Source organism: Poecilia mexicana, unplaced genomic scaffold (genome assembly GCF_051168715.1).
Source record: "Poecilia mexicana isolate PSO_F unplaced genomic scaffold, ASM5116871v1 scaffold_10, whole genome shotgun sequence".
NCBI lineage: Eukaryota > Metazoa > Chordata > Actinopteri > Cyprinodontiformes > Poeciliidae > Poecilia > Poecilia mexicana.
In genome coordinates this window covers 8,464,971-8,488,354 of record NW_028263379.1, presented here as the reverse complement: position 1 = coordinate 8,488,354, position 23,384 = coordinate 8,464,971, and the positions used below count along the sequence as shown (strand labels likewise).

Genomic DNA, 23,384 nt, shown 5'->3' with positions numbered 1-23,384 from the left:
ACATGTATGTGATCTTCATAAGTTAAAATCATGCATTATTTCAGTATTTATTCATATTTTCAGTGGATCAAGACTTTTCCCCATGAAATTGTGTGTTTTATAAAAAAAATAATACACATTTAAATAATTATGCATGGAGTTATTACTTTACTACAGGCTTTATTTATTGTTTTTATATTACATTCATTTTTTCAGGGAATTTAAATGTTATGTTTTTCTTATCTTTAAGCCATAAATCATCAAAAATGAAAATAGGGTGCAATTATTCTTTGTGATTTATGAGTTTCTCTTAATTACTGATAAAAATACTTTGCTATGCGATTCAGTATTCAGTCTGCCTGCGATCCACAATAGCCTCAAATGACGACCATTAATCTCAAGTAAAAATTTATTTTTTTGTCCACAGACTACAAAAAGTATAGAAAAATGAAACATTTCTCACATTTTGAACTTATTTTTTAATGGACTGATCAGAATTTTCTCTGTTTTCTCAGAAAATCTTTACATTTTCTCACTTTAACGACCAGGTGTTGAAGTGAATAAGTGCCAGCAGGTTAAACCATTCCTAGAAATGTTCCCCCGACTGCAGATAACATGGATTCACATAACAGAGACATAGTTTAGTGGCAGCAAGTTATGAAATATTTACATCAGGGGTTGAATTGTAGCAAAACATCTGTTGCTAAAATGGTGAAAAATAACCTAACCTCAAGTCTTTCTACAATGTTACACAACAATAATACATTTTAAATCTTGTTTTCAGTGTAGGTTTAGTTTTTTTTGTTCAATCCCATATCATGAATCTCTGACCTGAGGCTGCAGCTTTCAAACCTGCTGCTAGACTCAACTTGCCCGACTCTTTCAGCCCTTTCTCTGCCTGTAGCAACAATTTCTCTGTAGATTTGCATGTAGCATCAAATCACATCTATAATTGTAGGATTGAAACAAGTGACGTTGTGGCTTTCTTATGATTCAAGCAAGACAAAACCCAGTGTTTGCAGCAACCCGCCCACTGCAGGTATGAGCTTCCTTTAAGACCTGTGAGGAGTTGAACATTGCTGGAAATGTGCACACCGTGTCCTTCCTGACCACGCGGCACACCCACGCCTCGCAACCCGAAAGGACCAGGATGGGAGAGTTTTAGATCTGGAGCAGTCGGGAACGGACAGACAAGCAATGAAGAGGTTTTTCAGAGCCCAGAGGGACGAGGACTACAGTCAGATCCAGTACCTGACCGCCAAATGCACCCGCCTGGCTCATGACAAGGGTAAGTCATGCAGGTCGAGACTTTCAGATGAAAACTGGATGATTACTGGATGTAAAGTGTAGACTGCAAAAATACAAAATCTTACCAAGTATTTTTGGTCGAGTTTCTAGTGCAAATATTTTAGTACACTTGAAATAAAACAAATAAACTTACAAGTAAACTTTCAGCTATAAGAGCTTGTTTTAAATCAATAATTCCATGATATTGGTGGAAAAGCACTTGTAGATTTTTTTCACTAAGCAAGACAATGTGTACTTTTTCCATTAGCATTAAGAGATTATTTACTTAAAACATATATAACGTATTTTCCGCACTATATGGCACACCGGATTATAAGGCGCACCTTTAATGAATGGCCTATTTTAAAACTTTTTTAAAAATATTCTATGCGCCTTATAATGCACCACATTATAAGGCGCATAGAATAGATGCTACAGTAGAGGCTGGAGTTGCGTTATGCATCCACTAGGTGGAGCTGCGAATGTCAACAAAACAGTCTGACTCCAGTCGGCGAGGAAAGCCTTCCGACTGGGCCGGAGCGTGGCCGGACGATGGTCACCCTTCTCTGTTCGCGCACAGCATGTTCGTGGAGAACGTGGTGCTAAATGACCTGCAGACGACCTGATTCTAGACGGCTGGTAGGTAGATAGATCAGTCAAACTTTATTAACAAACCAGCGTTCTGACAACTATCCCAGCATGCACCGCGCGCTTCTTCTTCTACAGGCGAAAATGAAGTCGGGGGCTACTTACCATAGTTGCTCGACCTGTTGTGGCTCAATATTGGTCCATATATAAGGCGCACCGGATTATAAGGCGCACTGTCGGCTTTTGAGGAAATTGAAGGTGTTTAGGTGCGCCTTATAGTGCGGAAAATACAGTATATGAAAAGCTACTCTTTCTTTTCTTTATTTAACCAGGTAAACCCCCACTGAGATCCAGATCTCATTTCAGAAATCTGCAACACACAACAACCTGATTACACAAATTAACAAATTTAAAACAAATTATAAAACAGCTTTTAATGAATAACATTTTCTAGGAATGCTAGAAATGTTCACCTGTAAGTTTTTTTTCCTCTTATTTCAACTGTACTACATTATTTACTATAGAAACTGGATAAAAATACAAAAACGTTTTTGCAATGTACATCCTTGTTTTCTAAACTTTAAGGCATATGTGAGCTGTGTGAGTTATTCATCTTATAAATGGTTTACAAAAATAAACCATTTCCACTTTTTATAGCTTTAGCAAAATACAGAGAATCAACAATTAAATCCAAGCAAAACACAGAAGTAGTTTAATTGCCATCAATCAGATTTTAAATATTCAAGCTCCTTTATAGTTTTCAATCACTCCATATTTTAATTATCTTTTAAATCTTAATCTTTGCCAAAACATTTTTTTTTCATTCTTAACATTGGGAAAGCAATTAATAAGTTACTTGTGTGTCAGATTCAGTTTGATTTAGTTCATTCATTTAGCGCCAATTCACAACAAATATCCTCTCAACACATTTCACACGAGAAATAAATGGCATTTAAATTCAGAAATATATAATTAATTCAATCCTGTCTTACAGAAAGATTAAAATTAAGTTACATTCCAACACGATTTAATTTACCCATTGATTTGCCTTTGAAACTGTTTCTCACCATCAGAAACACATTAATGCAGCATAACTGTTAGTTAACATGAATCCATTTAGCGTTTAAGTGGATCTGATCAAAAGAGGGTGAAAAATCATGGTGGCAAATTCAATTCAATGCAAATTGTTAAAAAGTTATCAGTCTAAAGAAGGCCAGACAAGTTGCTAACTTTTCAGGGAATCCCTCTTCTTCAATAAGCAAGGCGACACTGAATGAAGGATTTTATTTTTTCACATTTATGTCTACATCTCACATATCATCATGAAACATCAGTGTCTTTGTAAAACGCGTTGAAAAGCAACAAACTTGCCTTATCTTGTGTTACTTTCTAAGAACAATAAAGCTGCTTACTTGCACCATCTTTGGGTGTGTTAAACTGACTGTGGTGTTGTCTTTCTTTCGCTGCAGCAGTGCTGGAAAGAGAATTTCTGGTGTCCAGAGAGAAGGAGAGGAAGCTGCAGAATGAACTGGACGCTGTGACCACTCGTCTCCTGCATCAGGAGCAGCTGAACCTGGAGCTCAGGATGAACCAGGACCAGCTCATCTGCAGGATCCGTCAGCAGCAGGTGGATTCATGAAGTTCTCCCTGATGGAGAATCACCGTCAGATGATGCAGCTTTCATTTTAAACCCTCACATTAAATCTTGCCATGTTTTTTTAGGTTTGTTTGGGGTATCTTTGCTCTTATTGAAGCTCAAACTTGTGAAATTACAATAAAAGTCTAGATGAACTTTAAGAAAAACTTATTCATTGAAGAAAATATTAATTCACTCTAGAGATATTTAGTTCCCTCCACATTTGTTGGCATCCCTGGTAAAAATTACAGAACCAGGTTGCTGCTTTTTCTTGAATACGTGAACAGATCACCTGAAAACTGCATTTTGAGTTTAATTAGGTTATCTGTGTCTAATATTTATAAGTATGACAAAAAAGATGAAACTAAAGAAATCTGTTTTTATTTTCAATAAAATTAACAAAGTTAATTAAAAGTTCCTTTTAAAGAAATTTGCTCACTGTTTAAGCATAAAACGTTCTTTGAATTTTATTAAAGTTCTACTTCATTTTATCACAGTAGATTAGGATGTTAATGCAGTAAAATCTTAAAATGCTGGTCTCATTATTTCAAATATCCGTAACATTCTACCAAGCATCAAAGTTTGCACTGAATACACAGAAAATTCTTGTCAAGAAGTCATGCAGAAAAAAAAAAAAGCTTTTTAAATCTTACACCTTGAAAAGTGACTCTGACGTTCTAAACAAACTCTACATCAGGTTGAGGCTTGTCCCATTCACTTAGACTTTAAGGCACTTTTATGCCACTTATTTAATTAGTTGTGATGATATTTTAGTGAAATCTCAAAGTCTCCACCGAATCACAATTAAATCTGCTGACTACGCTGCAGGAATGAGTGTTACTCATGTCCTTCAGTGTCTCCTGCAGAACCTGGTGGATGTCCTACAGCAACGGATGGTCCTGCTGGCAGAGGAGAGTCGTCGGGATGTGGAGCTGCTGCAGCAGGTCAACTCAGAGTTGGTGTGTCTGCAAAGCTCTGAGGTGCAGCTGGAGGGCCTGGTGGAGGAGCTGCACGCTGAGGCCCAGCGCCGAGCAGCGCTGACGGACAGACTGCATGCAGAGTTGCGCAGGTACACGCACTTCAGCTCCTTTTGCTTCTGAAATTTGGTTGTAAGCGCAGACAAACTTAGGGTGCGTTCACACTAGCCTTGTTTAGTCTGTTTTAACCGAACTCTGGTTCGTTTGTCTAGAAATACCAGTTTGTTTGGCGAAGTGTCAATGCACAACCAAACGTTGATGTGGACCCAAAAAGCGAACTCTGGTCCGCCTAGAAACCAAAGTCTATGTTCAGCTGAAGTAAAATCTGGTGCAGTTCAAATGCATATGTGAACACCAGGCAGGTCGGAGACCTGTCCAAAACCAGGAAGTGGACCGCAGCGCAGGGCATCCTGGGTAAATACAACCAAACCGAGAGTAATGACTCGTGGTCTTCTGCCAAAGACAAAAGATAAATCCTACAATCTCTCAAATTTGACACTACTCCATTTTTGTTTACATTTCGCAAAGAAAGAAGTTGCGCTCATGTCTTCTTCTGAAGTTTTTGTATTGTTTCCTTCAGAGGTTGTTGGTGCAGTACCACCACAGGCGAGGAGATGAACGGGTTTTTCAAAGGGTTTGGTTGGTTTGACAGTGCAGTGTGAAAGTGAACCACAGCAGCTGGAAATGTAACAAACGTCCCCAGTTGAACCTGGACTAACAGGGATGATGAAAACACCCTTAATCACCTTTAATCTGATCTATAATCACCTTTACACCAGAGTTTATTACAGGAGAGCTAAGAAAAGGTAAAGCTGCTATTTTGTTTTTAGAAAAGTAATTTTGGCTCTCTTTAATGCATTCTCCAGTACTTCATCATGTCATTACTGTTCATCCAAATATTGAATTTTTGGCTGATTCCAGCACATTCCTTTGTGTCTCTCCAGCTGTTTTAACTAAACAAGTTCAAACAGCCGGAGAAGAGCACATCCATTTAGTGAAAACTAAACTGAATCAAGCTGTAAATCAGCTACCCTAAAAAACTACAGGCTTTAAAACACTCTTTATTTTTCAAATGAATTAAAACAAACTATAAAATGTAAAATTGTCAGAAAAATAGCTGTCATTTGCTTTGTCTAATTAAATCCTGCAGTTTGATTTATGTCACATTTTTTTCTAGCAGGATATTTTTGGGAAAACAGATGAAAGAGACATCATCTGCAAAAGGTTTACTGTTTAGATTTATTTTTGGTTTTAATGATGTATTGTGATTCTTACATCCCTAGCTGGAGTGTGTTTTTGCCATGGGCAGTCAGACACCGTCAGAAATGTGTTTGTAACACTTTGCAGTTTCTGACTATTCTTTTTTAAATTTTATTTAACCAGAAACATTGCGGTGCAACATCTCTCCTGCCAGGAAGTTCTGGTCAAGAATTTCATGCAGAAGTAATCTGATTAAAAACACAACGAAACATCAATTAAAAACCTTGATTGATGTTAAGATGTCGAGGCTTTAGTTCGACCTCAGGTTGCTTTGCTCACGCCTTCTTTGCTACGCCATGTTGGACTCTAATGCTGCTCCTGTAAGAGTTTATTCAGCAGCTTTTCAGCATTTATTCTTTATTCTGAGAACAAACTGCTCATCCCTGGCTATCAAATGCCTTTCATGTGATCGGTAACGATATCCAACATGAATTGAGAGACCACATGTTTTATGCAAATGTTCAACAGTACCTGACTTAAAGTTGAAGAACTGTTCTCTGATCACAGTGGTTTTGTTCTTTTATCTCATTTGGTTGGGGCATCCTAATTCAAGTCGGAAACCAGATCTGAGGTTTAAAAAAAACCTTCAGAAAAACTAGGGTTGGAAAATAAATCAATAACTACATAAATCACAGTAGATATGTGATCGATATCAAAAAGTAATACATTTCATACAATATTCAATGATTTCAATGAACACTGATCCAGAACCGCACAGCATTCTGGGAGATGTAGGCAGAGGACAGGCTTTAGCTGTTCAACCTTTCACGGCTAGCTAACTAAGGTTGGTGAAATCAACTAATGCACTAACTCTGGTTACCTAGCAACTCACTCACTCCTTGGTTACCTAGCAACAACCTGTTGAGTAACAGGCAGCAGTTTAAGGCTTCACCACTGTGCCTCATACCTGCTTAAATAATAAAAAAAAAAAACAACGGTATGGAGTGGAAACTCTGGATAAATCAGAAGAGGTTACGCCACCAGATCCATAGTATTTCAGATATTTAAAACAAAAAACAAATACATAATTATCAATGTCGACTGATATGAAACAATTTTATTATAATACCTTTTGCAGCCATATTGTCCAGCCCTAAGAAAAACATTTTGGACCTTCTTACACTCTCCTTTGTCACCTTCCTTATTGATTTACTGGACTTTAAATAAAAATAGTAATAAAAACCTGCAACTGTTAATAAACTAAAGTTCACTTAATTCTGTTTTTATTTTTCATCAAATTCTGCTAGCTCCTAGCAATTGAACATTAGCATTGTGCATGTTAAATTTAATTAATTTTTTCATTGTATTCAACTGAAAACAAGAAGCTTGGGTACCATACCTGAAAAACAAATGTATATCTGTGTTTTGTGGTTGCAATGAGCAGAAAGCTGGTGCAGCTGAAGGAGCTGCAGGAAACCAACGACGGTCTGACAGAAGAGCTGAGGGACCTCCACAAAACTCATCTGGAGGAGGTGAGATCCTTTCTGTACATCTTTCTAAACAACAGTGAGGTTTCCCACAAAAAAAGTATTTTTCTTTGGAAGCAAAATCTGAAGAAATGATTCTTAGAGGAAGACTTGGAGTCTTTACACATTGCAAAACATAAACTCCTACCAAGTATTTTTAATCTAGTTTCTAGTGCAGATATTTTAGTGCACTTGAAATATGACTAAATTATCTTACAAGTGACACAAAGTTAATAATTTCTTAAAATTGAACTAGGCTCACTGGCAAACATTTCACTTATAACAAGATTTTCCTCATGTTATAAGTGAAATAATCTGTCAATGGAACAAATACTTTTTAAAATTAATACTAAGGAATTATTCATTTAAACCACCTGATATATCTTAAAAGTTACTTGTAAGCTGGTTTTGTCTTTGTGTGCACTGATATTCTCACTATAAACTAAACACTAAATTAAACAAAGATTTTGTATTTTTGCAGAGCATTGAGTTTCAGTAGTTAATTTTATAAACAAAGCCACTTTTTGTGAAAAAAATCTTCAGTGTTGGAATTGCAATGCCATTCTTGTCCACCAGATGTCAGAATAGGGACACGTTATTCAACATGAAACAATCAGCAATTAGCAGAACTTTTACAATTTTACAGTTAATTTAGACTGTTTTATGGAGGAAATAATTATAATGAAACCTGTTTGCTCAGGGCTCAAATTTATACCACAGACATATATATTTTTAAAATGTCAACTTCCGAGACTTTACTGGTGTTGGGTTTGCTTTAGTGCATCTGTATATTTGTGGACCGTGTAGATTTATGGTTTTTATTATTCACTGTGAGCTTCAAAGACCGGCCCCTGTGTTGGCCTCGCCTTCAACCAGTCCATCAAGCAGCAAACAATCCGGTTATGTAATTAACTTTCCTTTGAGACATCCGCAGATGGCCAGGAGAACAGCGGAGCAGACCGCAGAGTCAGTGAAAACTTAATGAGATCATTTATTAGCAGGGGATCAAGCCAGGGAAATATTGCAAAGGCCCTGGGAATTGAAGATTATGTCAGACTCCGCCGCTCTAACTCATCTTTCTGCATGACAAGTCGTTATTCTAATCTATATTTGCAGTTTGCAATAATCACTGCTTCCTGAGTTTATTGGTTTGATCACATCCTGGTATCAGGGGGAAATAAAAATGATCACGTTTATTTATTTAAAATGTATTTTAAAGGTGAAGGAACTGCAGCAGGAGAATAAAGGGAGCCTGAGTAAGTTGCAGGAGACGGCAGAGCAGTTCGAGTGGCTCTGTCAGCAACAGAAGTACTGGATGCGTTGTGTCAAAAGGTGGGATTATTTACATGAATAAAACAAACATGGCAACATAGTTAGATTCTATTCTCATAGTATTTTATGTAAGATTTATGCCAAAAACATGATTATTTCCAATATCAGTTCACATCCAGAGTAAAAAAAAACTGTTGGGCAAACTCATGCTTTAGTTTGTTTAAAGACTAAAGGTCTTGACAACACATTATGCTGCAAAAACACATGCTAACAATGTGCAGATTTAGAGAAACATTACTGACTAAATCCTTCTACTTCCTTCAGATTATTATTAATTTCACTGTGTTCCTTCTTAACATCCCCAAACCTCTGAAAATAAATCCAATCCTCTGAGCTGGGAGTTGGGCAGCGCTCTCCTGGCTAATAAAAGCAGAAACCTGCTGCCTGTAAACAAATTTAATGACAGTGGAGAGAGTAAACCACAACAATGAAGGAGCTGGAGGGAAACAAAGTCGAGTTCATGGGCTTTTAAAGGCACAGTTAAAAAAATTGGAATATGTGAAGTAAAGGTAAACCTTTCCATGTAATTTGTCAAACATTTTTTATAAAATTTGAAGAGCTTACATAAATTTCTGTGATTCCACATGGTACAACCTTTGGTTTATTGCAAATGACAGAAAAACAAGAATGCTAGAGCTTTCATGGGACCGAACAGAACCTTAAAGAGTTCTTCATGAACTTATAAAGTTGCCTTTTAAAACTTTCCTGGAACTTACAGACTATTTTCCTGGTACTTAGAACTTTGCAGAACTTACAGAACATTTTTCTAGAATTTTGTAGAATTATAATTGACTTATAATCTCATACTTTACTGGTAAAGTGACAGGTATAATTTGTGACTTTTTTCCAGTGCTGTGCACGACTGGTGAGGCACTAATTATAATTGCAAGAAAAGATGAAAAAATATTTAATAAGGTCACATTTATTTATTTATTTATTTGAATGTTTCCTTTGGCAGATTTATCTCTTTTCTGATTAAAATAGAAAATCGTGTGTGATCTTACCTTTATTTCATATGATGTCAATGCACCCATCCTTCTCTACAAATATCTCTGTCATTCTGTTGTTTCTCATTTTCCTTTAATTTTCAAAAATCTGGCAGCCAAAGAGAGTGGCCCAGAACGGTTTTGCTATCTGTATTCCCCCTCGACTGTTTGCATTCTTATCAATGCATAGAAGATCACTTGTTGTATCCATGGGGCTCAACACTGCCCCCTATCAGGGAGGCATGGTACTTTCTGCCTCAGCCGCGCATATCGCTGCACATTTATAGCCGACCAGAAAGACTAAATAAGTTGCTCACATTTATTAAACATATCAAACAGACTGTGTAACGTCAACATATGTAGAAAATGTGTAATTAAACAAGTACATTGGCGCTACAAAGACAGACAGCAATGGACATGCGCTAAATCCTCGTTTAATTCACTTGTGTGATACAGCGCCCCCAAAGGTTGAGGCACGGCACTGCACTGCCTCAACCTGGCCTTCTTGTATTTCAACAGCCAATGCGTAAATTCAGTGATTTTGGCCATAAAAATGTTGAAATTACCAATAATAAAAACATTGTATAGAAAATTCAAGTGGACTCTCATCATTGCTAGCATCTGTTTCACTTTGCATGAAACAGATGCTAGTTTTTTACTTATCAGGATTACAGGTGCCTCATCTGCCTCCCCTGACCACACTTCACTGCTTGTTTCACCAAAAGCAAATCTACATGGAAAGAAAAAAAAAAGTTATCTATGTGTTCGAGAAAAGAGACCTTTAACTTTCTGGAAAGTATTGTAAAAATAGTTATTCTGGTCAGTGACCAAAGATTGGTGGATTTTTTATTTTTTTTTGTCTTCCACAGGTTCAAAGACTGTCTGATGGAGGAGAGACAAACTCTGCTGCATCAGGTCAGCACTTTGGAGAAGAAGGTTGGGCAACAGAAGAAGAGCTCACATGATGGCAGTCCAACACAGAGTCTCCTGCGCCCTCTAGAGGAAGCAGAGAGGCCTGGCAGGTGGGTGGATATGAATCCACTGCTAAGCTGTTAATAAAAATACAGTTATTCGTTTCCCTTTAGCCACGTCTAAAACCTGTTTTTGTATGCAGTGTAACATCATTGGATGCAGACGTGGTGACAGATCTGGGTTCCCAGGTGGAAACCTCAAACATGTTGTATGAGGAGCTCATTACTCCGGTAACCTGAAGATCACACAGCACATTTTTATATCATTTCAGGGACTGATCTTGTTTGATTAATGTGCTGTTATTTTTCTGGGAGAGATTTTTATTCTTTTCAAGCTAAACAATTTTTCTTAAATGACACAAAACATAACTCAGCTGCAGTTTCATGGCTTTTTTTAAAGTTAGAAATGACACAAACTCTAAAATCATCTTCAAAAACGTAGAATTTGAGGAAGAAATAAATAGTTGACACAACAGTTTATACAGACAATGTTGTGCCTTTCATCTCTCTGTTACAGCCAGTGAAGTTCACTGATAAAACGGAATAAGAATATTTACCACTGAAACAAATACAATAAAGCTGAAGTATTCATAATGTAATATTTATTTTACTAGTTTATTTTAATCACAAACAATAACATGTTTTCTTCATAGCTTAAACAATCTTAACAGAGACACAAGTTGAAGCTAATTTACTTATTTGAGTCATTTTCTGAGCTTATAAAATAGTTAAAGCAAATTGTAGCTGTAAACAAATTGAGTAATAATCAAGTAATAAATTGAGTATTAGCCTTTTTTCTGTGGTTGCTTCAACTTGGCTCCTTAATTTCTGGCTAACAGTTGCAGTCATGTTTGAATTCAATAAAAAAAAAAATCAGCCTATGACTTCATTTAACTTTGGATCGACTCTGGTTTGTCATATCTGGACCTAATTAGAATAATCTGGTGTTAACCAAGTTCTCAAAAGATGGTTTAAATCAAATCAATGAACTGAACTCGCTCAGCTAAGACCATCAAAAATAATGAGTTCATTCTGATAGAAGTTTTAATTATTCCAAATCTGAGCAAGATGACCTGTATATATTTCCACATAATTTCCAACTATCAATATGTATTTTATGGAGAATGTGCAGCAGCTTTTCGTCCTTATAAAACTGGCCAGTCTAATCGTGCCAGATCTTTCAGATTGGTTCAAATTTCAGGGTTGAACCAGAAATTCAGAACATAATTTTTCACTCAGGGTGATTTCCAGTCCCCTGTGGACTTGTATTTCTGCCAAAATGCTCTTAAAATGAAAACTTAAGGGGCAACAGAGTCACATAACTGTTCCAGGTTTTTATTTGTCTGTTGTTCACTGTAAAATATTTGAGGGTTGAGTTTAAAAGCTGTTTTGCAATCAAGCCGGAAAAAATAAAGTCGAAGAAGCTCTTGCAGGAAGTTTTATCAAATCCTGACAGGATCTCAACACTTCATCCTCCTGCAGGGTTTAATGTTCAAAGGAGTTTTCTGACCACTCTGGGAAAAGCCTTCATATCCTCCTTATGATGGCGTATTGCTGAAATAAAGTCATAAAATTATACAAATAAAATCATACGAGAATAAAGTCATACAAAAAAAAAAAAAAATCAAAAATACTGTAATGATCCAAAAGGGAAATTAAACAAATGCAAAATAATATGAGGAATAAAGTCATAATAATGTGAGAATAAAATCCATATCCTGAAAATATTATGAAAAAAAGTCAAAAATAATCTGAAAATAAAGTTGCAATAATATGAGAATAAAATCATGATAATAGAATAAAGTCAATATATCAAGAATAAAGTCATAATATTCAGAGAATAAACACATATTACCAGAATGCAGTAATATTACCAAAATAAAGTCGTAACGTAACAATTTTACGCATAACATTTATTCCCAAACAAGTTAATTCAAGTACTTTTATAGCTTTGTTCTTGTAATATTACAACTTTATTCTCAATATACAACTGTTCTCATGCAAGTGTAAAACTGTTCCTTATTTTCTTACTATATCAACTTTATTCTGGTAATATTATCACTTTATTGTCGTATGAGTTTATTCTCATAATATTGTGATTTAATTCTCAATTTACTTTATTCTTGTACAACTTTATTCCCGTAATACTATGACTTTATTCTTCGTCGTATGATCTGTTCAGTGTTTTACCTGGATGAGAGAAACCCTGCGATTCTGAACATAAGGCTAATGCTCATGGCTTCCAGAGACGTCAGAGACGGCTGATCTTCTCTTAGCATCAGAGTCTCATTGTGCTTTTTCTCTGCCTGTCTGCTGGATGCGCTGGGCCTCCTCCCAGTCCGCTTCCAAAGCAGCGAAGAAATGACTAATAATGACTGGAGGAGGCGCTCGCCAAGAGCCTCTGTGCTTCATTCCCCTCACTTCGCTCAGACTCTGCATTGCATTTCTTGGGATAATTATTCTGATTGAGAGCAGATGATGCAGACTGTTTTTCCCCCCTTTTCGATTCCTGCAGAGCAGAGCGAGGGCGGAAATGTCTCCAGAGGAGCAGCGACTGTCAGAAACATGGAGGAAACAGCCTCGATAAAACACATTACCAGCTCCGACATGATTTATGGAAACCGCAGATTCACATTGTCTGGACATGACAGAAGCCCCTTTCAGACATTTGCTGCTTTATATTAAACTGAACTTGTTGGGGTCATGTTTGAATTACCCCCTGGTGCTTTTCCATAAGATGTCCTCCACATGCAATCACACTTCTTTGGCTCCTGAAAGTGAATATTTTTAAAAACTCCAACCAGGCTGAAGAATTTTGCTGACTCCGACTGCGACAGTTATGTGAGCCCTGATGGTTTTGGTTACCAGTGCCAGATTGTGCAATGCCATCTTTGAGGTCTGCTGTCACAATAAGTCCTGGTCTGGCATGCATGGAGCTCAACTTTGTCTGAAAATTGTCAGGCAAACAGATTTGTTTTAAGTATTAACAGAGCTGTTTGGATGCATTTTTAGGATTAGGATGAGACCTCAGTCATTAGACTGAATCACATTTCCAAGAACAGCCTCAGACTTAGCCTAAAATATATATTTTATGGGGTCAGTAAGGACATCGTCTTTGAAAGCACATGTTCATTTGCAAACCCCTTCCTCCTTTAGAAGAGCCTTAAAGGGGACCTATTATGCAAAATTCACATTTTGGACATTTTTACATTTCCATTTGGGTTTTTACTGCGTCTAAAAACAGCCCAGGTACTTAAAAACCCATCCAACCATTTTTTTCCAATACATTAATGTTTTCTGATGTCTAGAATTGTTACATCACTGCCCCGTTACCTAGCAACCCCAGCTGACCCCAGCCCCACTACCTAGCAACCTCACCTGAGCCCAGCCCTGTTACCTAGCAATCCAAGCGAAGCCCAGCCCATCGTCTCGGAACCAATGCTGAGCTCCAGCACATTTTGTCAGCTTGTTTTACTGCAGTATGCGCTGTACAATGGCTGCTGGAAAAGAGAAGTCTTTTGTTGTTGATTTACCATCCAGAAACCACTTGTTGCCTTCGTGTTGATTGCGCAGGAGGCTCTACTTCTGCTTTTCAAAAATGTATGATTGCATAATTGTGCATCTGTTTGCAGCCAAATGAATCAGGAGACTATACTTCATGCCACACTGTCCAGTTTTGTATTAGTGAAAAATGAAAACAATGCATCATTTTACTTCTACATAATTATGCGTAACAATGACTGTTTCATAAAATCCCCATAAAATACGTCGTAGTTTGTAGTTATGTGACAACATATAGAATATTTTGAAAGTTGTTTAATGTGAATTTTATGAGGTACTTTCAATGGATAACCCACAATTAATCAGTTTTCTTAAATAATTATTATTTATTGGGAACTTTTGTTGCATCACCAGTTCATATGAGCCAAAACGTTCATGCCCACCACTTTCACTTCCATTTATCTACACCTATGTGGTCTTTCTGAGATATCACTTTAAATACCAGATTAAAACAAATTAAATTAGTCTTAATTTCCAGTTTAAACACTGACACTATACATGCATCATTTTATTGGATTTATCTTGCCCAAACATTTTTCCTGGAGGACTTTTATCTGTGGAGGAAACTCTTCTGCTCTCATCCTAACGCAGAGTTTATTTTTCTGCCTGTAGGCGGGGAATCCTATCAGCAGATACCAGGAACCTCCTTGTGGACTAAAGCCATCCCATCTTCTCCCACTTTCCTCAACTCAGAGGTTTTAACTACTACTGGATGTTTGTGGATTGCCTTCCAGTCTTTGTTTTAAAGAAACCAAACCTGCATTGTTCTCCTTCCAGTATTGTTCACTAAAACCCATTCATTAAGCTCCAGTTCCCTCCCCCTTCTTTTCTTACTGCTGTCCCATATGTGCATCACATGTGCTTAAATTTGTCTGGTCACATTTTTCCAGTAATTGTCCATTTTTCAAAACCTCGTAATCAACACTGCTAATAGGAGCACCTGAGAATGTTCTCTTTTGTTGTTTGGCTCGTAAATCCTCAGCTGGCGCACAGAGGACACAAACAAACACGCTTTTTTTACCGCACTAAAGCACCATCACTGGGTTTTCTGTTTCCTTGTCACTCGGCTTTCTCTTGTGAGCAATTATCAGAAAATCTGTAAAGTAATTTGGTTTGGATCAGCAGCGGCTCATGTGTGAACCATCTGATGCACACATGTTGCTAAAAAAGAACAATAAAACTGCGCAAGAGAAAAACAATATTTCTGATTCATCATGGAGAAAGTCATCAAATCCTTCACATGTGTAGTAGTCCTTCAATGTTGGTCGATTTTTGACATTTCTGTATAAATATGAACTAAAACATCGTCTGAGGTTGACAACATTAAGATCAATGAAGCTCAAATTAAACAAATATCTAATTTTCACTGTTTTTGAGAAAGGTGAACACATAATTGTCCACTTTATATTTAAATGGTTAAGTCAACAATCTAAACATCTTCCCCCATTAATCTATAATTTGCTATACATTAAAAATCTCAGGACCCCATCTAGTCATGCATTACCCAAGAACTTAGAGAAAAAAATGATCTGAAGATACAGATAGAAACTAATTTACTATTAATAAAGCAAATCTATTTATACAAACAAAGCCTACTATCTATTTTGATGCCCCATTTCTCCATCAAATATATTTTATTTCACAACTTTTAGCATAATAAAGGCTGTAAGGCAGTTTTTAATAACATATACTGTGGACAAGGTCAAATATGAAAGATGTTTTGAAACCTGGATTTAAAAGAAAATATAATCTCCCTGGAAGAAACAGTTCAGTTTTCTGTTTTTATGAAGATTTGTAAATGTTTAAAGGCTTACTGATTTTTTTACCACAATCAAAATGGATTGAACGAAATGAATCTTCTGTATTTGCAAATTTTTGGAATTCTGCTACATTTAGCACAATTATTTTTATAATTTTTGTTGTCCATATCGAAATTGGATCACATGGGTCACATGATCCACAACTGGATGTTTCCACTGGTGCAAACTAGGAAGAAGACGACAACAGGAAGTAGTAGGAGGATAACCGTGCAACATGTTTCCTAATGACTTATTGTGTGAACAGACTTATTCACATGCGACTTTAATTTCATTCCTTATTTAATGGAAACACCACAAAGGCAAAATTGTTTTTGTCAATGTCATCGGAAGTTTCCATTACAAATGTGTGCAAACGTTTTTATTTTAATGTTGTCAAACTTGTCAAATAAGAAATTAGATGAAAATCACATCATGAGATTTATTCATCTATCAGCCATCAGAAGAGACGTCCGAGTCTTATTCAGGCACTGGAGCGACAAACCCCTATCACGTGGGAGCGGATATCTATGCGACGTTTTGGGGAAATTGTAGTCATGATTTTACAGAAGATCTGTGGATTCAACACTTTCCAATGACACACAACTTTTTATGAACTGTGGGATCCTGTGACCTGCACTTTATCTGAAAAACCCCCAAAACGAATCATCATCTTCATACCACTTCCTGTCGTATTCTGTCGTCTTCGCCAGCAGGAACATCCGGTTGTTGATCACGTGATGCAAAAAAAGTGTTTCCATTGCAGTTTTGCAAAATGCATCCATTTGGATATGACTGAAATCTCTATCAAGAGCAACAACATTTTATCAAAAAAACTTGACTTCTTTTCAAAATTGGTGTGTTTCCATTAATCAAATTTATTTTCATAATTTCAATTTGCACAATTTTATGGTTAATGGAATCACAGCTACTGTAACTATCAACATCTGGCAGCATATTGTGCATCATCAGGAGCATAAATATCCCTAAAAGTCAACATCAGCGTGCTTTAGGGAGCTTGATAGCACTGATGAAAAGAAAACAGGAGTCTGCAGATTGGTGCTCGTGGTTGGCAGACTTTACAGCTCGTCTGGTCAGAAAGGTGTGTCCCCGGATATGCGGTGGCGCCCCGGACCACAGGGGACACCGGTGGCACCGGCAGCAGCGTGCCCTCTGACTGCAAAGCGCTAAAACAGTCTGACCCAAATGGGCTGTGAAGGTCTGAGGTGTAGTGGGAGATTAACAACGTGTGGTGGCTGGAAAAGGTTTGTGTTTGCACACAGTAAATACTCTTTCACCCTTCTGCTGCAGAACGAGACTCAGACGTTATAGGTGTTATTAATAGAACGATTATAGGTACAGCCAGAATAGCATGTTTATGTCCCGGCTTCATCACAGCCAGGGAAAACACGTTACCGACATTTAACACCAGGATATACCCATTAAAAAGTGAGACTTGTTAAAGTGGAGACTAGCAGACACGTCTGTACACTTGCTTGTATAAACATAGATTATGTGGTGCCAGTTTAGGCACTCCAGATATTACTGTATACTGACTGTAAGAGGACTAAATGAGTTTGTCAAGGTTTCACTTACTGCGAATAAAAACTGTTTATGAAACATTTGTGTGAACATTTAGAAAGAAAATCTCCTCCTCTCTTTACAAAAGTTGTTTGCTTGGAGGTTGAATCAACAGACAAAATGTTCACAGAGATGAAACACCAATCCAGTTCAGTTAAAACCTGCTTATTTCATGTCATTTCTGTGTACATCTGTTTGATTCAGATTTATTTTCTTTAATCTCTGCTACTCTAAAAGGTAAACTACTTGGTTAAATGCTATTGCAGAGCAGCGGCACAGGATTCAGCTTTCCCTTTGAGACTGTTTGGATCGGTGTACAAATGTTTAACAGTGTCGTGAATAAACACAAGAGTTAGGTGTTGAAGTTTAGAAGGAAGCGGTTCTGAACTGTGGACACTCAAAAACCCCCCCTGCAAATATCCTCACAACACGAAACTGGATGTAATCTCTTGGAGATTAGTTTATATTTTATCTACACACACGGTTTAGCCCAGAATATTCTGAAGAAAAACTAATTTTAGCTAGCTATTATTGTTTGCCAAGAACTCATCTATCAGCCCAGATTTGATTGATTTTTGAGAAACTGAGTTTTGGGTTTGCATTAGTAAAAATGCTCCTTCTTCATCATGTACTGCAGATTTAACCAGATTTTTGTACTGAAAACAAATATCAACATTTTCTCCCAGCTGCATCCATGTCCTCATCTTGACTCAATAAACTCACTGGAAAGGAAAAAAAAAAAAAAAAAAAAAAAAAAAAAAAAAAAAATATATATATATATATATATATATATATATATATATATATATGTCATTGTGACCTTCCTAGTTAAAAATGTAGGAGAATAAAATTCCAGGAAATAATGCCATTAGGTGTGGCCGTCAATTAATGTTGAATGAAATCATGTGTATGACTGAAAATATTGTGACTGGGATGGGGAGCAGAAATTCCCTCACTGAACCCATAAAGGGATTATAGGAGTCAGTTTTTATACTGGGTGTTGCTAATGTAACCCAGCTACACACACCATGAATGAGTTTCTGAAATATACATTTATTTAACACAAACTGAGGGTAAAAGTCAAAGTTCCTAATATGAAGTGTGAAAGTCAGTTCTGTAATGTGCATAAAAAAAATCAACAAAGCAAAAGGCAGCAGCAGAGAAAAGTTGATGAATAGATTATTAGAAATGTTTTGAAGTATTATGTATTTCTCCATGATGTTGCTGACAGTGCTGTTTTAAAATCTCATATCATTTTCTCATTTGGTTTTATTTTGCTAGAAAGGAAACATATTCCTGTCGTTTTGGAAAAAATCTCATTTTTTACTCACTAAGACTTTGTTCATTAAACAAAGACATGTTTTAAATAATTAATCAGAAGCTTAACAGCTTTGTTAACAAATAACCATGACAAAAACAGGTCAGACTCCTGCCACACCTTTGAGTTTCTTTATCAACCAGTTGTTTGTAAATATATCTGCTTCCTATTTGCAGCAGCTCTCCACAGACTCATAACAACTGCAGCTCCGGCCTCCGTTTGACTCCTGAAGAGCCTTTTATGGTTTTGGACTTGGGTTTAGCTTCATGTGGTTTAGGGGCTTGTAAAGGCATTCCCTAAATTTCTCCATCATATCTCAAGTCTTCTGAAGCATCTAACATTCCCTCCAGGATGTTGTAATGTTTTCTTATTTTGAGGCACCTTTTTCACAAAGTTGCTAATTTTTTGCTGCTGATATAATATCTCCTCTTTCTATTATGACAATAAAGATTTATGTTGAAGAGCTGAGCTCCAGGACTTCTGGCCAGCTAGTTTTACCGCTTTATGTCCTGTACAATGGCTGCTGGAAAAGACAAGTTGTTACCATTCCGAAACCACTTGCTGCATTCCTGTTGGTTGTTCAGGAGACTCCACTTTTGCTATTCAAAGATTTTATACGGTTGTATAATTGCACATCTGTTTGCAGCCATTTTTACATATCAGTTTAAATGTTGTTAATGAGCTAAGTCGTGACTAATAGCCACTTATTTGGATTTAAAGTAACAAGAGGCCCTAAAGCAGCTAATTCTGAAAGAAACTGAAAATAGGCAAATATCTAAGACTGATTTTCTGCAAAAAATGTTATGAACATGTTTTGTTTAGCCCATAAACCTATTCTAACCTGCTCGAGGAAGAATAATAGATCACCTTTAAAATTATTTGAGAACCATTTTCTTTCCACTTTACTGTTTTGCAATACTTTGTATTGCCGTTTCACTTGAAATCCTAAAAGAAATACATAAAACTTTGTGGTTGCAATGTGAAAAAATGTAGAGAAGTTCAAGGAGTGTGAATAATTTTGACAGGCACAGCAAAAGATGCGGTTCAGCACATAGAGCTGGAAGGAAACTGGTCTGACAGTGGTTCAGAAATGCAAACAAGTGTGTATTTGAGTCCTGACGGAGGCAAGACGCTGACACATGGCTGACCCCTGCCTGGCATGTGGTGGCAGCTTATTTTACAACCCGCGGGGGTCACTGAGGGGTGATTCATGGTGTGTGGTAGGAGGGATGAGTCCCAGACGGCTGCTGAAGCCTCTCGGACCGTCGAGCGTACAGGTGAAGCGCAGAGACCAGGTCGTCTGAAAACAGCCTGTTTTTACTGCTGCGTGAAGCCTGATACCAACAGCCTGAAAGACAGATGTGTTTTACACCGAGCAATATTCTTCCCACTTTCAGTGTTTACACTGGACGGCTACGTTGAGTGACATCAGGGCGGACATTTCCCTTTTTTTACATGCTCAGCTTTGCCAGTTTTCATGCTAAATTTTGAGAAATAGCTGACCTGACCTGAAAGCTGTAATTTGGTTTCAGCTTTTAAAAGGAGTCTTTGAGATTAGTTTTTTTCTTCTTTCAACCATATCATAAATTATAAAAACAAGGATAAAAGTTCAGCTTTTCAGTCCAGGTGATGATTGAAGGATTCCCATTAGGTGCAAACCCGGAGGAACCGCAACAGTTTCAGATTTCTGTGAAAACCTGTTCTTCATGCAATGTTGAAGGCAACAATTTAACATCCAGTTTAATTGAGTTTCAATTCAAAACATCTTATTTTCAATATACATCTATAACTTGCCAATGTAGCGAGTCCAGGTCCTTTCAGCTTGTCCTATTTATATTCATTTTCTTCCAGATATTTGGTGAATTAAAGCAGACAAATATAAAATTAGAAAAACATAACTCAGTGTTTCCCTCTCACCAAAATATGACATTTCTCATCAGAAAAGCCATTTCAGGGTTTGTCTGCAAGAACCTGGAAAAGTATTTTGAAAGATGTTGGTAAAAAAAATATATCAGATGTCTGTAATTTTGAGGCTCCAGCACATTTTAAAAGTTTCTCCAGAACCAGGTTTCTCAGGTCTCAGTCCTTTTTAGCTGATTGGTAAAACAAACAAACAAAAAAACTTATGTTTGTTTCTACAGCAGCCAGATTATAAATCGAAGACCTGAAAACAGACAGTAAAAACGATGGATGAACCGATGGAAGGATGGAAAAATTGATGGATGGATGGATGGATGGATGGATGGATGATTCATGTACTTTTTCTTCTTGTTTCATTAAAAACTAATTGAGTGATATAAAGTTCTGTTTTCCAGCCAAAATGTTTCCTTTCCATCTTGCGGTTTCTGAACGTTGCTCACTTGGAGAAACTGAGAGTCTCTGAATCAGATCGCTGCATTTCCAGTCATTGTTTAAAACCCATCAGTCTGTATCTTCCATTAAAACAACTTTTATTTTTTACATAAAAGTACATTTCGATGTTTCCTGACTATTCCTCTCACACTGACGGAGGAGATTCATATCCGGTATCATGACAGCCGTCTTTGTTTCTGATTGCATTTGTCACGGTCAAAATTATATTTTCCCTAAATATAAAACCAGTAAGATTTCAGGTTGTGCTGCTGGCACCAGCTGAGCTATGCAGGGTGCACGGGGTTGTAAACATTTCCTCTTCAGGTTTTGTCTGCAGCAGCTGCAATCTATTTTCTCTCAGACCTGAAATGCCTTTTCTGTGCCAAGGCTTTTTTCCTCCTTTTTCCATCTCTGCTCCGTTTTTTAAAGTTAACTTCCTCCGTGTCAGGCATCCAGCTTTTTATTTGGCAACTTGAAAGGCAAAAGAAGAGAGGCCACAGAGGATCCCAGGAAGAATCTCTGAGGTTTTTGTCAGACATCATTAGTACCTTTCTTCACTTTCCCTCCGTTTAATCTTTAAAGCAGCAGCTAAACTGCGACTGCCTGTATGTGATCATGTCGTTTGGACGTCACCATGTGAATCCACGTTTAATAGTCTCAGGGTTAAACCTCACTGAACCCAAGAAGCTAATTTGTGCTTAAATTTTTTCCTAATATTTACTAAAAAACTTTATATACACATGCAATAACTCTGCAATCCTCCATAATTATGTCAAACTCTCAGATTTGCTAGCATGATAAATTAGTAACTTTCAGGTTTAGACTGAAAAGTGTCCAAATGTAACATTTCCGCTAAGTCGTGTGTCTTTTATTTCTCCTTCCTGCCTGTGTTTCTGAAGAGCGCCCTGCCACTGGAGGGCTCTCTTGCACCAGGATTGGCGGTCGGTGGAAGCCCATTTGGCACTTGGTGGTACATCTTTCAAATGTGTCTTCAATTAGTGGGCTGCAGTCAACACCATCTTCTGACTTGGAATGTCAGCTGAATGGAAGATAACCTCCTTGGTTTTTCTTTTATCTCACCATAAAAACCCCAGTGAGCGACAGTGCAGGGTTGTATACGTCCCCCTCACATTTGCTGAGCAGATTCAGAGTTAGAGATAGCGAAAAAAAGCCACTTCTGAGAGATACTTTTCAGTTTTCACTTCAGTTCGGATGTGAATCATTGGGGTTTGATTGAGCAGTTTTGCAGGGGAAGTTTCCTGTTTAAGTGCTGCAGTAGATACACAGGCAGCCTTCTTGGAGGAAAGTGGACAGGTGAAGATTTTACAGTAGCAGGGGGCAAATAATGTGTCACTGATTGACCAGTTTGGGATTGAAGAGTTACATAATGCATCCTGATGTTAAGTACCATGCAAAGTGTAATATTTGCAAGAATTTGAAGTTCTCAGTTTAAATAGAATTCATACATCTGGTATGTAAATTGTCCTTTCTGAAACTCTGCCTTCAGGAAGTCATCATCACATCGCTCCTCTTTTAACAGTGTTTTTACCAGCGTTGTACTGAGAAGTAGCTCCTATAGCGACTCAGCAGATGAGCAGTTCCACCAGGTGTTTGCTAATTGCTGCTGGCTAGTCTGAAGGAGCTGAGAGGGGGAGATTCAGGGAGGTGGAAGCTCGGAAACTTGTAAACTGCAGCTCAGAGGAGGAGCTTCGCCTCGAAGGTGGGGCTAGGTCCACCCTGGTTGAACGGTTGCCATGGAGATTACAGGATTTCTCAAACATGCATGAAAGAATCAATGCAACAGTCCAGGTATGTTTTTGATGTGCAACTGACATGATAGTCACGCTTCAGAATAACAACCAGGAGAGTTAAAAAGTGAAATTAAAATTAAGAGAACAAACATACAGTAATCATTAGCTTGTGTTGCTGCCTGGACAACTATTAGCAGATCCTACTGTTTTCCAGTCACAATTCAGCTGTGACGTAACTTTGATCGCCGTCTTTCCTAAACAAACTGAATGCAGTATTAGCATTTCCAGAGCCGGCCGAGCAGGAACGATTAAATATTTTACTTTAATATTTGTAAATATTAAAGCAGGGCTCCAGAAACTAAACAACACGAAACTAAATGCACTTAAAGGTCAAAGCACTAATCAAAAAACTGAATCCAGGTAACAAAACGTATTAAAACTGAATGAAGAACAAACAATGGAAAATAAAAACGAGAAGCTAAGCAACAATTTGACCACAGCCTACAATGGAAACAAAACAAGTGATTATCAGCCAAAAATAAA

At 37.3% G+C, this 23,384-nt stretch overlaps 1 protein-coding gene across 2 annotated transcripts; it reads left to right on the top strand.

The window, feature by feature from the left end:
- The first annotated feature begins 1,019 nt into the window (after positions 1–1,019).
- On the top strand, positions 1,020–15,242 carry LOC106918672 (uncharacterized). 2 transcript variants are annotated; one of them, XM_014988597.2, is made up of 8 exons: positions 1,020–1,267; positions 3,327–3,481; positions 4,357–4,559; positions 7,112–7,199; positions 8,413–8,525; positions 10,381–10,533; positions 10,626–10,713; positions 14,656–15,242. In XM_014988597.2, exons 1-8 carry the CDS (start codon positions 1,177–1,179, stop codon positions 14,743–14,745), a joined length of 981 nt encoding a protein of 326 aa, XP_014844083.2. In that variant the 5' UTR covers positions 1,020–1,176; the 3' UTR covers positions 14,746–15,242. The 2 variants fall into 2 exon arrangements, with proteins under 2 accessions (XP_014844083.2, XP_014844082.2); XM_014988596.2 differs by having other exon boundaries at positions 3,324–3,481.
- The last annotated feature ends 8,142 nt before the right edge of the window (positions 15,243–23,384 follow it).

Excerpts from the sequence above, each read along its gene's own strand:
- LOC106918672 (XM_014988596.2), top strand. The coding sequence starts at position 1,177 with ATGAAGAGGTTTTTCAGAGCCCAGAGGGACGAGGACTACAGTCAGATC. Across the intron at positions 1,268-3,323 it reads CCGCCTGGCTCATGACAAGG|CAGTGCTGGAAAGAGAATTT; the intron begins GTAAGTCATGCA and ends CTTTCGCTGCAG. Across the intron at positions 8,526-10,380 it reads TGGATGCGTTGTGTCAAAAG|GTTCAAAGACTGTCTGATGG; the intron begins GTGGGATTATTT and ends TGTCTTCCACAG.